Source organism: Aspergillus chevalieri, chromosome 6 (genome assembly GCF_016861735.1).
Source record: "Aspergillus chevalieri M1 DNA, chromosome 6, nearly complete sequence".
NCBI lineage: Eukaryota > Fungi > Ascomycota > Eurotiomycetes > Eurotiales > Aspergillaceae > Aspergillus > Aspergillus chevalieri.
This window is the reverse complement of record NC_057367.1, coordinates 273839-293604: the sequence shown is the minus strand read 5'-3', so window position 1 is coordinate 293604 and position 19766 is coordinate 273839. Positions and strand designations below refer to the sequence as shown.

The 19766-nt window shown below is 50.2% G+C and overlaps 5 protein-coding genes across 5 annotated transcripts; 3 read left to right on the top strand and 2 right to left on the bottom strand.

The window, feature by feature from the left end:
- Nucleotides 1-241: 241 nt before the first annotated feature.
- ACHE_60101A (TOM complex receptor protein TOM20) lies at nt 242-906 on the top strand (the record flags this gene model as incomplete). Its single annotated transcript, XM_043281238.1, has 3 exons — nt 242-299; nt 392-637; nt 695-906. 3 exons carry the CDS (start codon nt 242-244, stop codon nt 904-906), a joined length of 516 nt encoding a protein of 171 aa, XP_043138737.1.
- An 807-nt stretch (nt 907-1713) lies between these two features.
- gel2 (1,3-beta-glucanosyltransferase gel2) lies at nt 1714-3558 on the top strand (the record flags this gene model as incomplete). The annotated part of the gene is made up of 4 exons (XM_043281237.1): nt 1714-1722; nt 1774-1901; nt 1951-2335; nt 2389-3558. The coding sequence occupies 4 exons, from the start codon at nt 1714-1716 to the stop codon at nt 3556-3558; spliced, it is 1692 nt and encodes a 563-aa protein (XP_043138736.1).
- Nucleotides 3559-3843: 285 nt separating this feature from the next.
- Nucleotides 3844-7210, bottom strand: ACHE_60099S (F-box and WD domain protein; the record flags this gene model as incomplete). The annotated part of the gene is made up of 2 exons (XM_043281236.1): nt 3844-6842; nt 6901-7210. 2 exons carry the CDS (start codon nt 7208-7210, stop codon nt 3844-3846), a joined length of 3309 nt encoding a protein of 1102 aa, XP_043138735.1.
- Nucleotides 7211-10071: 2861 nt separating this feature from the next.
- On the bottom strand, nt 10072-12448 carry MRE11 (MRX complex nuclease subunit; the record flags this gene model as incomplete). The annotated part of the gene is made up of 2 exons (XM_043281235.1): nt 10072-12386; nt 12433-12448. 2 exons carry the CDS (start codon nt 12446-12448, stop codon nt 10072-10074), a joined length of 2331 nt encoding a protein of 776 aa, XP_043138734.1.
- A 4459-nt stretch (nt 12449-16907) lies between these two features.
- ACHE_60097A (uncharacterized protein) lies at nt 16908-17445 on the top strand (the record flags this gene model as incomplete). The annotated part of the gene is made up of 3 exons (XM_043281234.1): nt 16908-17063; nt 17113-17250; nt 17296-17445. The coding sequence occupies 3 exons, from the start codon at nt 16908-16910 to the stop codon at nt 17443-17445; spliced, it is 444 nt and encodes a 147-aa protein (XP_043138733.1).
- Nucleotides 17446-19766: the final 2321 nt, after the last annotated feature.

Sequence of the window (19766 nt, the reverse complement as noted above, 5' to 3'; positions counted from 1 at the left end):
TAGTAATGGTAGTAGACTACACTGTACAGAGTAGAAGATAGCTGGTTGATTGGGCTCAAGCGGGACAGAAACGCCGAGCGGAACAACCATAGTCCTGCCAGTTCAAAATTATCGCCGGCAAAGAGAGTCGAGCTTCACTCTCTGTCAAGCCCTCCCCAGTCTCCGGATTTAGAGCCGTGCTTCTTTACACTCGAATACTCTTTTATTCTTTAACGGCTACCCTCAATCCTCTACCCTCATTATGAAGACTTCCACTTTGGTGGCTGCCACCGCCGGCACCGTTTTGACCGGTCTTTTGGGTAAGGCGAAATAGTCGACGATTTGCATGAAACATCGGTGAATGTGTGGGGACATTGCTAATGACGTACTTTCTTATGCTCGGATCATACAGCCTACGCCGTGTACTTTGATCACAAGAGACAGACCGATCCGGAGTTCCGGAAAGCTTTGAAGAAGAACAACCGTCGGATGGCCCGGGCTGTCAAGGAAGAGGCCGAGGCCATCGGTGCCCAACAGCGCGAGCAGATCAAGAAGGCCGTGCAGCAGGCCAAGGATGAGGGTTTCCCGACTGACCTGGAGGAGAAGGAGGCCTACTTTATGGGTCAAGTTGCCCGGGGAGAGTCTTTGTGTGCGGAGGGTATGCTGCCCATATGATAACAAAACGATTTGGTATTCAGTTTGCTTACAAACGCAGGATCAGACAACGTCGAAGCCGCTCTCTGCTTCTACAAGGCCCTCAAGGTCTACCCCCAGCCTAAGGACCTGATCTCGATATACGACAAGACTGTTCCCAAGGACGTGTTGGAGCTTCTCGCCGAGATGGTGGCTATGGATGCTGGCTTGAAGTTGGGCACTTTCACTGGCGAAGGTGGCAGCGCTGATAGCGGCGCTGGTGTTGATGAGTAAAAAGAAAAGAAAACGAAAGATGAACGGTCATTCCTCCACGCCCTTCCTACCCCCTTTCATCCGTGCTAGACATCTGGAATTGTTGTGCTTCTGGTCGACGCTGGGCCGTGGCCTGCACAGATGCTTCTCCCCAAGACTCCCACATCTTCACCCACATCACCGATTATGACCTCTCCACTTCCTGTGTATCCGTTATGTTCTTCCCTGTATATTTGCATGAGTCTAGGCCATGGACATGGCGGACCATTTAGTATCTCGGCGCCTTACTCTAGTGTTTGTTCCTGTTTCTGTTTTGGGCTCAAAAAGACTGGGGTTTCGATGAATATGCACTGGCGCCGGTTAGTGGTCCTCGCTTCTGTATGTGTATTTTAGAAAGAGTTTTCCTTCCCCGGAAAAAATGCAATTGCAATACTAGTCATGGCCATCGTCATCGTCATCGTCATGTCCTGTCACCGTCCGGCAGCCCTTGTTGCATTCCCGTGAAATCATCCGGCATGGCACATTCTGCATGCCAGTATGAAACACCTGCCGGGGAGACAGCAACGTTGAAGAATACACAGAGTAACTGCTAGCTATAAAGGTCCGTGGTTCCTGATCTCCTGTCAGACCCTCCCAAAACCACTGTGTTTGATTAATCTGCAGGGCTCCGGTTAGACGTGTTACAGATACAACGCGGCCCACCAGCTTAACCCTATAAATTTCTGAACGTTTCGCCTCATTTGCCTCCCCCTTCATTGATATCTTTATTTACAGGCCCCTGGTCGCTGTTGGCGGTATCGATCAATCCGATCCTTGACCAAAATCACAATGCCTTCTGTATGCGCCCAAACCCCTATATAAAAGAACCAAGAACTAATTTTAAAACAGACATCAACACTCCTTACCACCTTCGTCGCGCTGGCCGCGACAGCCTCCGCCGTGACCCCGGTCGTGGTCGACGGAAAAGATTTTGTGAACAGCGAGACAAAAGAGCGATTTCCCATCATTGGTGTTGAGTGCGTGCCCTTGATCATCTGTCCGCGACAACAAGCTAACTGCTTACAGCTACCAACCCGGAGGCGCAGGCGGCTTCAGCACGAAAAAAGACCCCCTAAGTAGTCCAAAAGACTGTCTACGAGATGCGGCACTGATGCAGCGATTGGGCGTTAACACTATTCGTGTGTACAATCTCTCGCCCAGTCTGAACCACGATGAATGCGCATCTATATTCAATGCTGCTGGCATCTATATGATCCTCGATGTCAACTCGCCGTTGCAGGGCGATAACCTTGATCGCACGCAGCCGTGGAACAGCTATAACCCCGGATACTTCAAGCAGGTCTTTGGTATCATTGAGGGGTTCAAGGATTATCCTAACACGCTGGCGTTTTTCTCTGGGAATGAGGTTATCAATGAACAGGCCGCGCATACTGCGCCCGCTTACATTCGCGTATGTCCCAGCCCCCAAGTTTTCATCTGAAGACAGAGGCTAATAGCAGGAAGGCCGTCCAACGCGACATGAAAGCCTACATCGCCAAACACGCCACCCGGCACATCCCCGTCGGCTACTCCGCGGCCGATGTGCGCAGCATCCTGCTCGACCAAGCAAACTACTTCCAATGCTCCATCAGCGACGCCGACTCCCACGCCGACCTCTTCGGCCTCAACTCGTACTCCTGGTGCGGTGACTCGGACTACCACGCTAGTGGGTACGACGTCCTTACCGAGGATTTTGCCAATTCGTCGGTCCCTGTTATCTTCTCGGAGTATGGGTGTAATGCCGTGCAGCCACGGAAGTTCTCGGAAGTGCAGGCTTTGTACGGCAAGGAGATGACGCAGGCGTTCGCGGGGGGTTTGGTGTATGAGTATGCGCAGGAGGAGAATGATTACGGGCTTGTTGTTGTTGATAGTAGTGGGAATGCGAAGCTACGGGAGGACTATGAGGCCTTGCGGGAGCAGTACGGCAAACTTGACATGGATCGGTTGAAGAAGGCGAGTAAGGCGCATACGGACGCTGAGCCGGTGGAGTGCAGCGCGAGTCTGATTACTAGTGGGAAGTTTTTGGACTCGTTTGAGTTGCCGGAGAGGCCGCATGGTGTGCAGGCGATGATTGACGATGGGTGTGGTGCGAAGGTTGGGAAGATTGTTGGGTTTGGAGGAAGGGATGTCACGCAGAAGATTCATGGGGCTAATGGGGAGGAGCTTTCTGGTGTCAAGTTGGATATGAAGGAGTCCGAGTCTGGGGAGAAGCATGCTACCGATGACAAGAATAGTGATGACAAGGAGGACGACGAGAAGAATGATGATGGGGACAAGAGCGAAGACAACAACGGGGACAAGGAAAACGACGAGGACAAAGAAAATAAGCACAGCAGCAACGATGACAATGAAGACAGTGACAACGACGCTTCATCCAAGTCCACCACCGAACCCACTACCGTTACCAGCTCTGCCAACGCCCAAACCACGCCCACCCCAACCCCCTCCAAACACAACGCCAATGCCATCTCAACCCCTAGCTCCAGTACTATCATCCACGCCACCGCCACCGGTAGCGCAATTCCCAGCGCGAGTGCGACACCGACATACTACACGGGTGACGGGAGCAAGCCCTCGTCTTCTATGCTGCTTGGCCTGCTGAGTGGTCTCGCGGGGTTGGTTGCTTTGCTGTAGTTTTTAGTTGATTTTGGAGCTAGTTCTTGTTATTTAGGGAGGGTTGTGGTTCGTCATGTACTTGTACTTTTGGTGAGTTGTATGGAAAATTAAGACATGAGCAATCATATATACCTCTGATTAAAGTACCCTTGAAACATAGGATCTGCTGTTATGCATGATTTACTAGAGTTGACCAACAGGGGTACATCCCAGTATCAAATCAATGCAAGGTGACCAAGTAAAACAGTATATAAAGCAACATGCAAAACTCGAGACACGATAAATATCAATAAATAGTAACATCTACCAAGCCCTTCCCTTCCCCTTGTCCTTGCTAGGAGACTGCGTGCTAAGTGCAGGGAACTCCTCCCACTCTTCCGCCGTCTCAGGAGAATTGTTCTCCACAAGACTCAGCTGTAGCGCAAACTCGAGATCGTCAATCTCTTGCTGGTTACTGCTTTCCGCCGCTGCCGGTTCAGGTGAATACTCGCTTTGGCTGGATTGCGAGGCTCGTGTGGTAAATGGATCGGTCCCAAATGAGGATGCTTGTTCTTCGAGCAAGCTCAAGCGAATGGCCTCGGCGATTTCTGGGTCATCCACGTCTTCAATGCTTGTTTGGAATGGAGACGAAGACGAAGAGGGCTCAATGGACACGTCGTTGAGTCCAGGGGTACTAGGCGAAGTACTGATGTTCGGAGTCTCGAGAATCTCACCTCGTTTCGCGGCTTCATTGGTCAGAGATTCCTGACTCAGGAGCTGCGCGTATGCGATGATTTCCTCTTCGCTAGCATCCGGACCTAGCAGTTCAAGACCAAAGCGGTTATTGAGATGCTTCCGTTCCTTCTGGTCAGCCACCTTCTGCCGCTCCATCTCCACCTTTTCGTCCTCAATGTAGTCCCACAGCGCTCCACGGCCGCTGTTGCTAAAGCGTTGACCACCCTCGCCTGAGGCATTGTCACCCCGCTGCCCACGGCGCCATCGACGCTTGCTTGTCTTGTACTGATCCGCCGAAGACGAACTGTACGACCAATAACGTAGATGCGTTCCCAAGGCGACCATTCCTCTCAGAACCGTAGAGTCTGGGTCCAGACAGATTGCACCCGTAGCAAAGAAGTTGTTGCCAACTCCGTGCATGGAAGCCTCGGCCTGAACGAGCCGACGACGGGCACGAGAAGAGAAGCGAGAATTAATGGTCCGAATAGGGCCTGTAGATGACGCGAGAGGATCCCAAGCTTGTACAAGGCCATCATTTCCTCCGTGTACCAAGTAGAGCGACGTCAAGGCAACACACGAGATCTGCGGTGAATCGGTCTGGATGATCCGGAGAGGCGAGACGTTGTTAATGACCTCCGAGTTTCGCGCGGTCGGGGATCGTATATCCCACAGAAACACCAGCCCCGTTGCCGTACCGACGGCAACATACCGAGCTCGTTGACCGGGAACCTCCGTCCCTGTTGACGGGTGTGCCATACGCGGCAACGGGGAAGACATGGCCGAGGAAACCGAGCTTCCCGACATTGCCAAGAGCGGATCCTCCTCTTTGGTCAACAAGGCATAGGTCGATGCATCCAAAGCGCTGGCAGTGATTTGAACGGATCTGCGATCGCCAAAATTGAAGTCCGAGATATACCATTCGGTATTTTTGGCGGTGCAGACCGGCTCATTCACACGGCTTGACCTGGACGGCGGGATACTCTGAGGCTCAAGAAGAGGCTCCTTGATAGGGCCACCGAAAATAGAAGTCGACATTGGAGTATTGACAGCGCTCGTATGAGCCTCGGGAATGGAAGACGCAGTGTTGGCCAGACCCTTCCTCGTAAAACGGCGAATCGAGGCCTTTTCACCTTCACCCAAACCACATGCGATGACCATGACTGACTCGCCTGCTCCGTTCCCATCGTCGCCGGCAAAGTCAACTTTCAATTCACGTCTCATGTCCCAGCCTTCGCAAACCTTGCGGAAGTGCTTCGGCTTGAATGCCAAGAACTTTTCAATTTCCTTAGTCTCCGCAGCGATTTGATACTCATTCAGCTTCATCGAATCAGACGAGGACCGAGGACTGTAGCTACCGTCGACGAGATCCTGGTTGTATGGGTCCGGCCTGGCAACACGTCTACTCAGTTCTGCAAGTTCCCAGCGGACGGACCTGCCTGTTTTCCAAGCCAATCGGTCGAGCTCCTCTGGGGTAGCCTTGGGCGGAATATCTGGCTGACGCAGTAGATCGGTAAGGTAAAACACCTCGCCCAGAGCATTAAGAGCCACAACCCAAATTCGACGGTGAGCATGGCGTTGCGGCGAAAACTTGTCATCGACGGCGATCGCAATGATGGGGACACCCGGACAAAGGACCCATTTGGCGGTTGGCTGACCTCGTTCGAGGCGAGGCTCGTACAGCGGGTTAGGGCCCAAAGAATAAGCCGTCAGGATACCGGCGGACGAGCCAGACAGCATTCCCACCAGACCATTTGTCATTCTCAGGACTTCGGAAGACTTGGCGATCCAAACTGCAGTAACAGACGAGGTAATCAAATTTTGCGCTGGGACACCCAAGTATGGCTCCGGATTTGAAACCGTAAGCCCCAAGAAACGACCGCGTAGTTCAGTTGACGAGATGAAATAACTGCGACCCTGCGGGCAACCTTCGCCGTAAATCATACCGTATGGTTGACTGACATCCATACGATTAGGCAGACCAACAATGTCACCAGAGCCAAGACCATATTCAGCAACACCAGTGTAGAGATCTGCAAAGTGTCGAAACAGTTGATGGTCGGACAAACCCCATGTTCCAACCTTGACAGACGCAGGATCACTGGCCGATGCAATTCCCTGCTCCGCAGCGCCGTGAATGAACACCGGCCGTTCCTTGGTAGTTTCCGTCCCGAAGGAGCCAGCTATGTGACTGACAGGAAACAGCAGTTGCGAAGTATATGTGACAACAGCACTGCCATTGCGCACATTGGCCGATCGCACGGCGCCATTCTTCTTGGATGGCTCGAATTGGGTCGGTTTGCCCCTCGCGAGAGAGCGCAACAATCGCGTTCGCAAGATATATTCGCTTCGCCAGGACGCTAGCGCAGTCAACCGAGTGAAGTACCGTTTATCCGACACAAATTGTTCCGACCGCTGTGAGGCCGCGACCCGACTGCCAATCTCATCGTTGCTGGGCCCAGGGAAGTAGCGGGAAAAGGCGATTCTCCAAGCGTGTGGCGTGGTGACTAGACTGTGGAAGCGATGAGAGACCAATGCGATCGACGATAGCGATGGAGGGGGGAGGTGGGACAGGATGTGCGTCAAGACCTCTAGTAGAACCTAGTTAGGATCGTCCGGTTATCGGGGAACGAAACAAAGATGACATACCATTGGGGATATCCCCGAAGGATACCGACGACAGATGCGACAAATCGAGCACATTGAAGTCATTGGTTTTCGCTTGCTGTGACGAAGAAGAAGCTATACTGTCCTCCAATCCGTTCAGGGGCGAATCTGCCCTGTCCCTCGGGGCAGGGACGACTTCTGGACGGTCTCCATCCTCTCCACGACGGGGAGAGTCAGAGACCGGGTCATCGCCACAGAAGTCATGTCCATGCTGGGTAGGATCGAGGGTTTCTGCGCGAGGCGAGTCCGAGATAAAAGTATGTTGAGATACTGCAGTAGACTCGGGTTGCATAAAAAGGTTTCGCGGAGGAACGGGGGCAAAGGGGGGCGACTGCACCAGGGCGAGAGCTGGAACAGTCGGATAAGAATAAGAGAGAGAGAGAGGATGGCGCGGTGAGAGGTCTAGGGAGACAGGAAGATGCCGTTGAGCATGCGCAAGCCGAGTGTTATGCTATGAATGGGTGAAGTGAAGGTGAAGGTGGAAGATTTGAGTCACTTTCGATGGAGGGGAAGACTTCGCACTCCGCGCACGTGACGCGCTTCACACCATTCACTGGTAGATATACATTGCCTTCTTATTTCTGCAATAAAGACCCTTCTTCTATCTGTCAACTGCTGGAATCTACTTGGCGAAAAACGTCGTCGAGAAATGTCTCACTCAGACTGTTGCCATCGCCTCGCAAATGTATATAACGATTCAGACCTCTGCCTCCCAACTACTCGGTTGATATTATGCTTCAGTCTAACAACTGCCCACCCAGTGTGATAGACACTGCTCTCTATGTCCTGGGGTGAGTGAGTTATATACGTCTCCATCTTAACTTCTCAGGTGCTTAGAGCCAACCACACGGTAGCAGGGCCTTTCGAGTTCTGTTATCAGTTACGAATTCTACCGAGCAGAACAACGAATGTTCGATTCTTATGTTTTCGGGAACGGAAACAACTGGATTGACTCCCGATTGAAGACTCCAAATAGGGTATAGAAATCCTCCGCGAAGGAGGCCGCCTGGGAGAACACTGTAACAGGTTCGTGGGTACCGGGACATACACGCCTTAGATCCCCGGACATCAGGATTGGCTAATCCTCCACGTCGATATAATAAGTTTTAACCCTTCAACTTAGAGGTTATGGATCAGTCGTAGGGATGAGAATAAGAATGGCTACGGGAAACATTGGGGCGCGCTTCTTCGTCAACCAAGTGAACACGGACTCGTCTTGAAGCTCGCAGACCCAAAAATATTCAGAGGCCGCACAACAGGACCTGCTATTGGAATTAGTATGGCTGACAGTCTTGAACAATATTCTATGCCGCCATGCTGGCCCTTGCGGATCTACTCACCAGAAATTACCTACGGTACATAGTAGGTATCCATGGGAATTGCACACTTGTGTAAACAGCCAGCTGTCAGAGCCTCTTTGGTAACGCTAAAGCACTGAAATGAAGGAGCTTTAGGGGAATCTTCCGGCTGTCCACCGGAAATGGCTTCATTAAATGTCTCCAAAAGAAGATGGAAGGACGATGGTATTTGTTCAGGTTCAGACTTGGGCGGATAGAAACGCCGAGCAGGTGTTCATTTAATTGCTGAGAACAGGACCAGACGACTAGCACTCTTCTCAGTCAATCTTTGGAGAAGCAAGTACCACGGAAAGTAGTACAAATGATACTGAACCGTATACTACTATTGAAATTGGAAGACGACGATTCTGGAGTGAGACGTACCGTGTCGAGGGTAAGAGGGGGGGCGCACTCAATTGCCCTATTCTACAACAAAAATGACTTTTGAGGATGTGACGAGCCGTATTTTTTGCGCGGATCGCACAAGGATCATGAACATCAATCAAGGGGCCAGAGATCTCGTGTTCAGCTTGACCGATGCCCACCTAGGCGCCGTGGCTAGTATGCTAGGTGCTATTTACCGCGTGAGTGTTATACATCAATCTCAGCAACTACCATAAGAACCTGGCGAGAGGATTCTGGACCGTATGTCGCCACTACTAGACGATGAAAATCATGGAGTGAGACGACAGGCTGCAAAAGTCCTGTGCATACGATAGATGAGGTTCTGTCCAATATATGTACTATTGTGGATGTTTGGATGGCACATGATAGAAGCAGAGGATGGTTGTTCCAACAAATGATTGCAAAAATTTGACAGCCCGGCTCCACTGTGTACAGGCGTTATGGGACGTGCATCAAGGGACCAGTGCATTGTGAATGCACTATAACATTACGCCTTCTTTCTGAGATTACTGGCAGTGGCTATATCAGGGTGTCTAAATTGCCATGCATCTCACGTTGGTACTACTAGTTCCTGCAAAGTTGACCGGGTGTAGGCCACACCTTTCATACTAGGGGATCCCATGCGAAGGGGTACTTCCCATCCCGACCTCGAGATTCCCGCAACAAACAAGATGATGTACTTTCTGTTGCAGGTGAATAACAGGAAGAATGACACGATGTTGTCTGCACTCAAGGCTGAGGCGCGCAATTCTCTCCGGGAAGTTGCTAAGTTAATGCCATCGACATCCACAGCCCATCTTCTCCGCAACCAAGCGAACGCCGTTAGCGTATACCCGGACGAGAAGAACAAGCATAACCAAATGCTACGTTCATCCACCAAGCGACAAAACAAGGACAAAAACAGAGGCAAGGGGAAGGGGAAGGGGAACGGTAAGGTCTATAATTTCAATGATATGCATCGGGTCGTGGTCCTTGCCGTGGGCATGAGTTCATATTTGTATTCGGGACTGGTATATCCTCCAGAAGACACGACGACCAACAGACATCAGCAGCCAGCCTCAAAACATTGAAGAGGTTGTTGGCGTGCACCTCCGACATGAACCGCAACGAGACCAACAGTTACCATATGCATCTGGGGCCTATTGGTTGGAAGCCCCTAACCTAGTACATGCAACACTTCGGGATTTCCTTTTGATTCTCATTAGTTCAGCGCTTTTAACTTTAGTTAACTATTCTAATATGATTTTCGGGTTCTCTCCTTTCTTGCTTTCTATTTCCTTTTGGAATCTAGTTTGACGGTGTATATTTTTGCAAAAACATTCTTCATCAATACGATTATAAACGCCTTTTCAAAATAATAGCTAGCTATTCCATAACGCCATAAATGCAAATGCAGTAGAAAAAAATACTACTATCTCCGTCGACCCGAACTAGGCATGGCCTCAAAAGCATCATCATCATCGTCGTCATCGTCAATATCCTCACTAAGCAGACTCGTAGCCCTGGTCGTCCGACTCGGTTTCGCCTGCGACGCCTGCGGACCTGTAAAATTCAACGTCATCTGCGTCACCTGTTTACCGCGCGCAGTGCTCCGAGAACCCCGTGCAGTGGCAGTGGTCGACGATGCCGCAGGAGAAGCCGCACTATGTCCGGATCGACGCTGGCTGGTTGTCGTTGTGGCAGGAGCGACTGCTTTGCGGGTTGTTGATTTGTTCTTTGCGGCGGGTTGTTTGACGAACAAGGCCTGCGAATCGTCGTCTTCATCGATGTCTGACAAGCCTTGATCGTCATTGTCATCATCGTCCAGCATGACAACATCCTCCTCTTCCTCATCCTCATCGTCAGAAACGGCCTTTCGTCGGCGGCCCTTGGCAACTGGGGCCGTTTTCTTCGTCGTCGTGGCGGTCTTCCGAGTACTGGTCGTCGTCTTGGCAGCTGCCCGACCCCCTCGACCACGGCCGCGGCCACGGGTAGCACCTCTGACCGGTGCAGGCGTGGTACCGTCCTCAGCAGCAACATCTTCGTTGGGGTCACCACCTTCATTATCAGAATGGATCAAAGCCCCCGGCTGGTCTTCCCAGACACCGTCGAATTCTGTATCCCAGCCATCCGGCTTGGGCTTGAAACGCTTCTTGCCCCGGGTTCGCTTCTTGATTCCCCGCGAGAACATATCTTCCATTTGCGCACGGTATTTTTCCATGGCGGTTTGCAGGGAGTTCTGGAGTTTTCCCTCGTCGTCTAATTCCTCCTCTTCGCGGTTAAGGGATAGCAGGTGCTTCATTTGGTTGTCCAGCGATTCGTTCACGAACATTTCCATCGCGTGTTTGTCGTCTTTGTCGATGAACTGCGAGACAGCATCTCCGAAGGAGTTCTGTGGTAGGATGCTCAGCGACTGCTGGGCGAGGAAGTCCCGCACAAGCTGCTCCACTTTCACCGTGTCGAGAGTAGCCAGCTGGGAAACGGCAGATTCGTCCACTTCGACATCGCCCTGTTTACGAGTGGTGTTCTTCTTCTTGCGGTAAAACTGCACCACGTCGTTGACGTTGGCGACCTTGCCAACGAAGCGGTTCGAGAATCGTTGCGGGTTCTCGCAGTCATAACTGCCTCCTTCTGGAGTTGAGACTTCGACCCGTAGTCGCACGAGCGGTAATGGGACCTCTTGCTCTTCATCCTCTGTTGGCTCGCCATGTGTGTCAACCCAGTCCGCCTTAGCCTCTTCGATAAGTTCCTCCACGAGCGTCATGAGGAACCGCGTGATTTCGGTGCGGTTATTCTCCTTGCGGGCCAGTTTCTGCGCCCCCTTCTCCTCTGAGAGAACGATTTCTCGCATCGCAAACGGACGGACGGACTTTAAGCGGACTGGCTCACTCTTGAACTTGCGACCTGTAATGCTGAGGATCGACACATGCTTGGCCACTGCTTCACCAGGGCAAAGCGACGTCGCAACGGACGATCCAGGCTGCATGACGTGAAAGTTCATTTCGGGGTTCAGTCGCGGGTCAATCAAGCACTCGTGCTCATGTCCCCAGATAACAAGGTCCATGAATTCGGGAAGGAAGTTCTCGGGGAGATAATTGGTTTCCGTGTAGGCGTGATGATTCTGATGAACGGACATCAAGTTGAACCAATCATCTCTTTGTATCCCTGGCTGGTAGAATTTGACTTTGTTGTCACGAAAGGTCCGGAAGAGGCGTTCATCCCGGACGTTACTCATGCCATACAGGGCCAGTTTGGTCCGTCCTTTCTGTAGCAAAACTGGCTTGATATGGATGTTGTCTGACTCTGGAGTTCGACCGTAGTAGTTTATCAAGCCTGATACCTGCAACAGATCCAAGGCCGCGAGATGGCCTTCTCCCGAGGGATCATCGTGGTTTCCGTGGATGGAGAATATCGGAATGGCCACGTTTATATCCTCATCCTCATAGTTCGGATGGTTAAATGCACCCTGGAAGTTCTCACTGGCATCACTGATCATCTCCAGTTCGCACGGCTTGTCTCCCAGGCAGTTCATCCGGATCGAGCGCATCACCTGATACATGGACTTCCGGGACGGCTTATTCTCGTGAAATAGATCTCCCGCCAAAAGCACCATATCGACATCTTGTTCCTTGGCTAAGCACATTACCTCGTGGAAACTCTTCCAACTGTCGTCTCCCCGGATAGGGTCTCGTTCATTGTAGCCGACATGGTTGTCGGTTGCGACGAGGATGCGGATGGTTTCCGGGTCTGTTCGTCAGCTTAGACTTACATACTCTTTTAGAAAAGACTTTACCATTCATTCCGGGCATCTTGACGATCTAAAGTGGTCTTGTTGCGTTGCGGAAATCGGGGACAGTCAGAGCTTTAAATACTAGCCACAGTGCTGCCTGGAGCGGCAAACGGTTAAAAAGCAAAAAAAAAATACAATAAATTCCATTCAAAAATGCACACAACGTCTCTTTCTTCCTCCTCCATTCAGTCACCAGCGGTGCTTGTTGTCGCAGAAATCATATGGTGATGTCGCCTCCGGATCGCGTCTAGCGGCACGCGGAACGCGAATCTTCCAGCGAAGCCTAAGGCACCAAGGCAATTATATAACTAGTTAGTTCCCAGAAACATATTACACAGGTCTTATTGGCGAGGTACGACTTCCCTCTTCTTAATCATAGTAGGTTTTTACCATTATTTAACACTGCTATCGTACTAGGTAAACTGGATAAGTAGTAGCGAGTTGACGATATTCATGCTAAATTGCCTTGATTTACCTGGTTTCCTGATCTTGAGGATGGGATTGTAAGTACCCCTTCGTATGCGGTCTCCTGGTATGAAAGGTATGTCCTGCACCCGGTCAACTTTGTAGGAACTAGTACCGACATGAGATGCATGACAATTTAGAAACGCCGATATAGCACCATACAAGATCTGAGCCTCATCCAATATCAAGACAAAGTCAGATTTTGGCAAACGTGCCACGGTCAACTTGGATCTGGCGAGGCGGGCATGCTCAACAATGATTTCAGAGTAAAATTTTGGTGAGTCTCTTGGCCAGCTGGGAGTGAGAACGACTGCGACATTTCGATTCTGGTATTGTTTCAAAAGGAGACCAGCTAGGGTAGGCTTGTCACTGGTGGGTGTGCTGTACACCTGAATTATATACTCCTCATCTAGAATCTCCATCAACTGTTGAACCATTCGGTGCACGGGCATGTAAAAGGATCCTCTACTAACCATCAGCGTAGTTGCGGTTATTGAGCGTCGCGAAAACTGATATATTAAACGGCTTTAAGGTCATAACAGTCTTCCTCCATTTACTCTCCCCCAGTCTCTCGTCGTTGGTGTCTTGCAGCAAGGGGAAACAGAAGCAAGAACCTGCATCAAGCGCATTGATCCAAAGACATATTAACCTGCCTCATTGAATGCGATTGACAATGCCAAAAGCACCATGATCTTAGGGCTTAGCGCGTGCTAGCCTACATGCCCTACATGCTTGTGGTAACTGCTTATCATTTCATGGCTGATTTCTGATGTAAATGCCAGCAGCTTCTTAAGTGTTTTCATACTTGCTTATAATGTTGGCTGCTCGTCTCTCATCTCTTCAATGAGATGTATGAGCCCAGGGTACAGTTCTAGGCTCAAGCCTAGAGCAAGAACAACTATCTGGTTCATGTTGAAGTTGTATTTTGACTTTGACCCTTGTCCCTGCCCTTTTTTCGCTTTGTCGCTGAGCGAGTATTCCGATTTTCGCGTTCTTCTCATCTGGGTACACAGCGGTATTATTATTATTATTTAATCAAGTTTATTGTCCATACCGAGCCCTAGAGCTATGACAGACCATGATTCGTGGACTCGAGGTCAGTGGCTATTCTACAGTCTCTTGTCCCCATAGGTTCCTGAGGCGTTAGCCCCCTTCTATCATCTTTCTGATCCTTTTCCTCGCCCCAGACCGCCTGTATGCGCAGGGCTTTTGAGCACAGTGCTCTCCTTGTGTTTTGGGGCAAGATGGGTGTGGCCTAGGCTGACTCTCAGCCTTGGGCTACCCTCCCTGCTACCCTTCTCCTGTTCTAACTGCTTCCTCCAATGCTTCCAGTCCCCATTCGTCATCTCTTCGGGCCCTTTCCGCCGTCTGCTGTAGGTGTGCCCGGGGTAGAGCTATGCTGGTGCTGGCTAGGAATTGTAGCAATGCCCTTGTAGCTTTGGGCTCTCCTAGGAGTCGTCCTTGTGGATATTCTTCTGCAGTGGTGGGTCTCATGACTCCGTCAGTCTCTAGGTCCTTGTAGAGCCTGTTTCGTTGGTGTCACCATTCCCGACATTCAAAAAGAAGATGGTGTATTGTCTCCCTTGATATACCGCATCCCTCACAGGTCGCATCCTCCTGGACCTGGATCCGATGTAGGTATGTTCCTATAGCTGCATGTCCTGACTTCAGTTGAAAATAACGCTTGCTAGGTGCTTGGGAGCTATTGCAGCTGCCAGGTCGAGCCGCCAGTTCCTCTGTGGCCTGTATGTTCGTTGACCTTGTTGGGATCGCTGTGCAAGTTCCTTGTTGAGCCATCTCTGCCTTTGTGCTATAATGGCTTCTGTTCGGGCTCTACAGGTGAAGGCCAGGGATATCTCTCTTGGGCCTCTTCCTGGTGGCTTACCGGCTGCCTGTTTTGCTGCCTGGTCAGCTCTCTCATTCCCTTCTATCCCTGCATGCCCCGGCACCCATTGGATAGTGGTTTGGCAACCTCGGGCATGTAGCCTCTTGGCTATAGCATGTGCTTGGATCACTAATGCTTGGCCTGGCCCTGGCTGGGTGTGTCGCATCCTTGCAATGGCTGCTAGGGAGTCCAACAGGATAGTGACTGGTCTTTGATCCCCCACTTTCTCTGCTAACTGGAGTGCTCGCACAACTCCCAGAAGCTCTGCATCAAAGACCTCATATCCCTTGCCTAATGGGAACCCCCAGGTCTTCCATGTTCCTCCCGGCTCTTGCCAAGCAAGTACACAGCGGTAGCGCTGCATTTGTTTCGTGCAGCCCGAAGACACATCATGTCAGAGAGATGCCCGATTGTTGTCATGGGCATAAGCTTTGCCACTACCCGCGTGCAATCTCGCGCCTCAGTTTTGGTGTTATCAGACATCCTGTCATCTTTCCAGTTCTCACCTGCAGCGAGAAGTAGCTGAAGTTGTCTGTGGCTGGTAGGTATACTGGGATGATTATATCACATCCGTTAAAACCCAGTGGCGGAAACAGGGCGCAGCCTCGATAGCATGCCCTCCTGAATATCTCTTCTGTTGGTGGGCCTGCCAGCTAAATGAAATGATTAAAAAACACACAACCATTCCTCGTAGGGTTTGTAGATTGGCTTGATCGTCCATAGGATCAACAATCTCGGCAAAAACATCACTGTCGGAACTGAAAACTGATTTAACAAGCTTGGATAGCTTGATTGGTCGTGGAGAGCTATCCTGCTGCACATGGACTTTATCGTAAGAGAAAAACAGAAGAAGAACGGCTACTTTGGCCTCCAGATTGTCCAAGTGAATAGTATGATTGGCGACACCATCGTAGAGCGCAATGAATGTCTTTCCACTGATTTTCCTCAATGAAACTTTTGACAACATTATAGAACGTTATGGCCAGCTCACGGATGTACCTCTGGACGTTTTCTGTATGACCGATGTAGTCTGACTCAAGGTGTCTGGCCATGGCTGGTTCCAAATTGGCCAGCTTAGAGAATTGCTCGATTGTCTCGCAGCTACGCCATTTGGCTTTGACGTCTTCCCGGATCTGATCGATCGTGCAGGTATCCATGTCTCGACCTTGCTCAGAAGTTTCGAAAAGGATCTTTTTTGGTAGTCTACCTTCGTTGTATGAGTCGTTTGTCTGTGCTGGTTAGAGGGTTTTCAGGGAAGGACATCAAGCATACTTACCTAAAAGTCATTTAGGTGGCACTTGAACAGATGTCAGTAGTTTGGTATCTTAGTGAGCTTTCGGAGGTCGCAACATTAGAGAGTCGGAAGGAAAATGATTACCTGAAGACAAAACAGACAAACTAAAGGCAGCAGAAAAAAAAAATGAACATATCATCACTATCGAGTATTGCAAGACCAGGCCGATATTTGGATGACCGATAAATGAGGAGGGAATGAGGCTATCTACAGCAACGGCGACCTAAATAGGAAAGACACCTTGTCGCAACTGAAAAGCGGCAACAAATGGTCCTCTAAGCGACTTGAAGGATGAGAATTCGCCTTGTTAGCTTCGATGATGGGAATTTGCGTGCCATGCAGTGTTGTATACGCGGCCGGAGGGGTATGGTCCTGATGGGGTTTATAATGTGAATATTGTGCGGAAGATGATCAATGGGGAGTAAATACAATACTCACGCCTCGGGCATTCGAGACACGAGTAGATCTTTAGTGCTGCCAATCCGTACACGTGACAACAACAGCAATAGCGAATCTGAATGCAGGGGTAGTATTGAATAGGAAAGACGCCTCAAATTCTCCTACATTGGTCTACTCCGAGTTGAACATACTCACCATATTTGTTGTTCTTGGACGCGTCACTTTCGTCCAATCCCCAACTTCCCGCTACGTTATTCAGCCGCACTTGGACCGGATGCATGTTGGCCATAGCTCTACATACATAAGACACTCAATCCATCTTATGCATTCATTATTCGATGATTCGGTTAGTTATGTTGCTCGGTATCGGTTCCTCGGCGCTTGTTTACAGATGCGGGGAATGCTCGGGTAGCCGATCGTCTATAAAACATAGACATGCTGTTCTCCTTTTCGATCACTAATTTGCTCTTCTCAATTTGTATATTGATGAACGTAAAGATGATTTTTGAACCGGCCGAACGATTGCACATTCCCACCAAGGACCTCCTGTCGTACATTTTCGACAACCCCGAGTACGACCAGGACGAGCCAGTACGCGCCCGCTATTGTCAATTGAACGCGACGAGACTGACCCAAGCAGATTTATAGAGATCCCGCAAACTCGTCACGGTCAATCTCGTGCAACCAGGCCCGGAAGCTGATCCGCCAGCTGGTCGCGGGATTGCAGGCATGGGGTGTTCGGAAGGGCGACTGCATCGCGATTCATGCCTTCAATGATGTAGGACCACCATTCATTTTGTGGCAGGATGGAGCTAAGAGGCAGATTTATTACAGTATGCTGGTCCTGGCGATTGTGGGCGCCGGTGGGATTTTCACCGGCACGAACCCATCGTACACGCCTATGGAGCTGGAGCACCCCTTTAAAGAGTCATATGATAAGAACGAATCTGAAACGGGGTCTCTCGGATCGTAGCTCAGAAGGGAAATCGGGAGTCGATTTATTCCGGACTAACGAGGTCTATATGGAGAGGACCAGCGGAAGGTAGAGTTATATTGTCTATCGAACGTGTATGCGCGTATGTAGCTGATTGAGTGCTTAATCTACAATATGTGTGCACACGTTGACTATAAGAATCTCCTGACCTCGCTACTCGGGCCAACTATTTATCCGATCGATCCTCATCACTCCCCTTCGTTCAATCGCCGCATATTCAAATCAATCAAAAACAATATCTGGCAATTTGATAAGCGGCGGTTGGACGCACGCTTCAACTTCTCATAGATGTTGAATTCTCTTTTCTCGCTTAATTAAGCGAGCCCCAGGTCTTCAACCAACCGTCCTTGACTAGCATGGTTGGTAACCTTCGTCAAGCCATCGGCAATCATCTTGTCGGTAGAGAGGTGCTCAAGGCAGATCTCCCCATTACCTATGTGGTCCCGGATGGCATGGTATCGTACGGCTATATGCTTCGTCTTTGGGTGATTGATTGGGTTGTCAGCAATCTTTATGGCGCCCTGGTTGTCCTCATAAATGGTAGTCGGAGCGTCACGATAAATGGATCCCTTTCCTATTGCATATAGGAAATGTCTAATCCAAACCGCTTGTTTGGCTGCCTCCGATACGGCCATATATTCAGCTTCCGTCGAGCTCTGTGCAGTAACCGATTGCTTTCTGCTCGACCAGGTGATTGGCGTGCCATTAATAAAGAAAATGAAACCAGTAGTCGACCGGTTCTTTGCTGAATTAGCGTACGCGGAATCAGCATATGCATATAACCCTTTTGGACTCCCCTTTGCACCAAACGTTAGGCCATAGCCCATGGTGCCTTTCACATATCGAAGCACATGCTTGGCCGCTGCCAAATGGACCTTCCTTGGCTCCGCGAGGTATTGAGACAGTTGATTGACTGCAAAAGCGATGTCCGGCCGTGTGGCTATCACCAAGAAAATCAACCGCCCAATTAGTCTCCGAAATAGCTTATGCTCAGCTCGTCCAAGCAGTGAGCTATCCGGCGCTTCCAATTTAATGCTCGGGCCAATGGGTGTGCTCACAGGCTTGCAATCAGCCATGCCAAATTCATCAAGAATTTGTTGTGCATAGGACTGCTGGTCCAGTTGAATAGACCTGTCTCTTCCCCATGTGAAGCGAATACCCAACAGCTTCTTGACCAATCCTGAATCAGTCATTGGATGGAACTCCTTGAGCTTCTGCTTCACCACGTCGATGTCATTGGCATCCTTGCCAAATATCACTATGTCATCCACATACACAGCGATAATCAGGCCCCTACCATTGATGAACACACTGGGGTCTGCAGTAATCGGTTTAAAGCCTATCTTCTTCAGGAAATCACTAATCTTTCGATGCCATATATTGGATCATTAACGGCTTCGCTATACGACTTCGGTATACGGATTCCAGCTTTCTCACGTGCAGCACATGCTTTCTCTGCAACCTCATACTCTCTATCAGTCTGCAATAGCTCTGCAGCTACTGCTAGCCTAGCAAAATGGGCCCGCATGCGCTGAGCTGGACGATCATTATTCCCAGTGTCCTCCCCTTCAGCTTTGCGTTTGCGGCCATACATTTGCTCTGTTTGGCGGCTCTCCATCATTCTCTCTGATGGTTGACGTACGCGAGCGGACCGCCGTTCCATTTCAAGCTCAGACCGGTGGCGTCCGTCTTCAGGAACCGGTTCAGGCTTAGGCATATCCTTTGGTGTTTCATCAGCCTGCTCTCGGGGTTCTTTCTCAAGCACTTCGTTGTTTGTATATTCCACAGGAGCTCTCTGCTCCACCTCCCCTTCAGGCTGAACTTCAGACAGTTTCAACGGCTTATCTGTTGTGCCCCCAGTTGATGAAGAGGAATTCCTTTCCTTCTCTCCATCCTCTTTATTCAGTCGCATATTCAGCAATTCTGGCATTGAATTAATTGTCGGTTCGTTGGTGTGGAAGGGCTCATTGACTGGCAATCCTGCTCCAGCAGGCTCTTCAGTAGGCCTCTTAGAAGTCATTCCAATGGATGCTTGAGCAGGCGCTTCGGTAGGTGGTCCAACAGGTAGAACAGTACTGGTCAGCAGGCTTTGTATGTCAACTTGACCAGCTGACAGTTCGCTCAAATTGCCATTTTCCCGCTCTCGAAACTCGGGGTTAGTGACCAGCTTCAGTTCACTACCACCTCTAGGCAATACTAAATACTGCTTGTTGCTCTTCCCATACATCAGGAATGTGCCCTCCATTGCTCTGCTTTCCAACTTGCTCTCTGGTTTATGATAAAAGAGCACTCGGCAACCC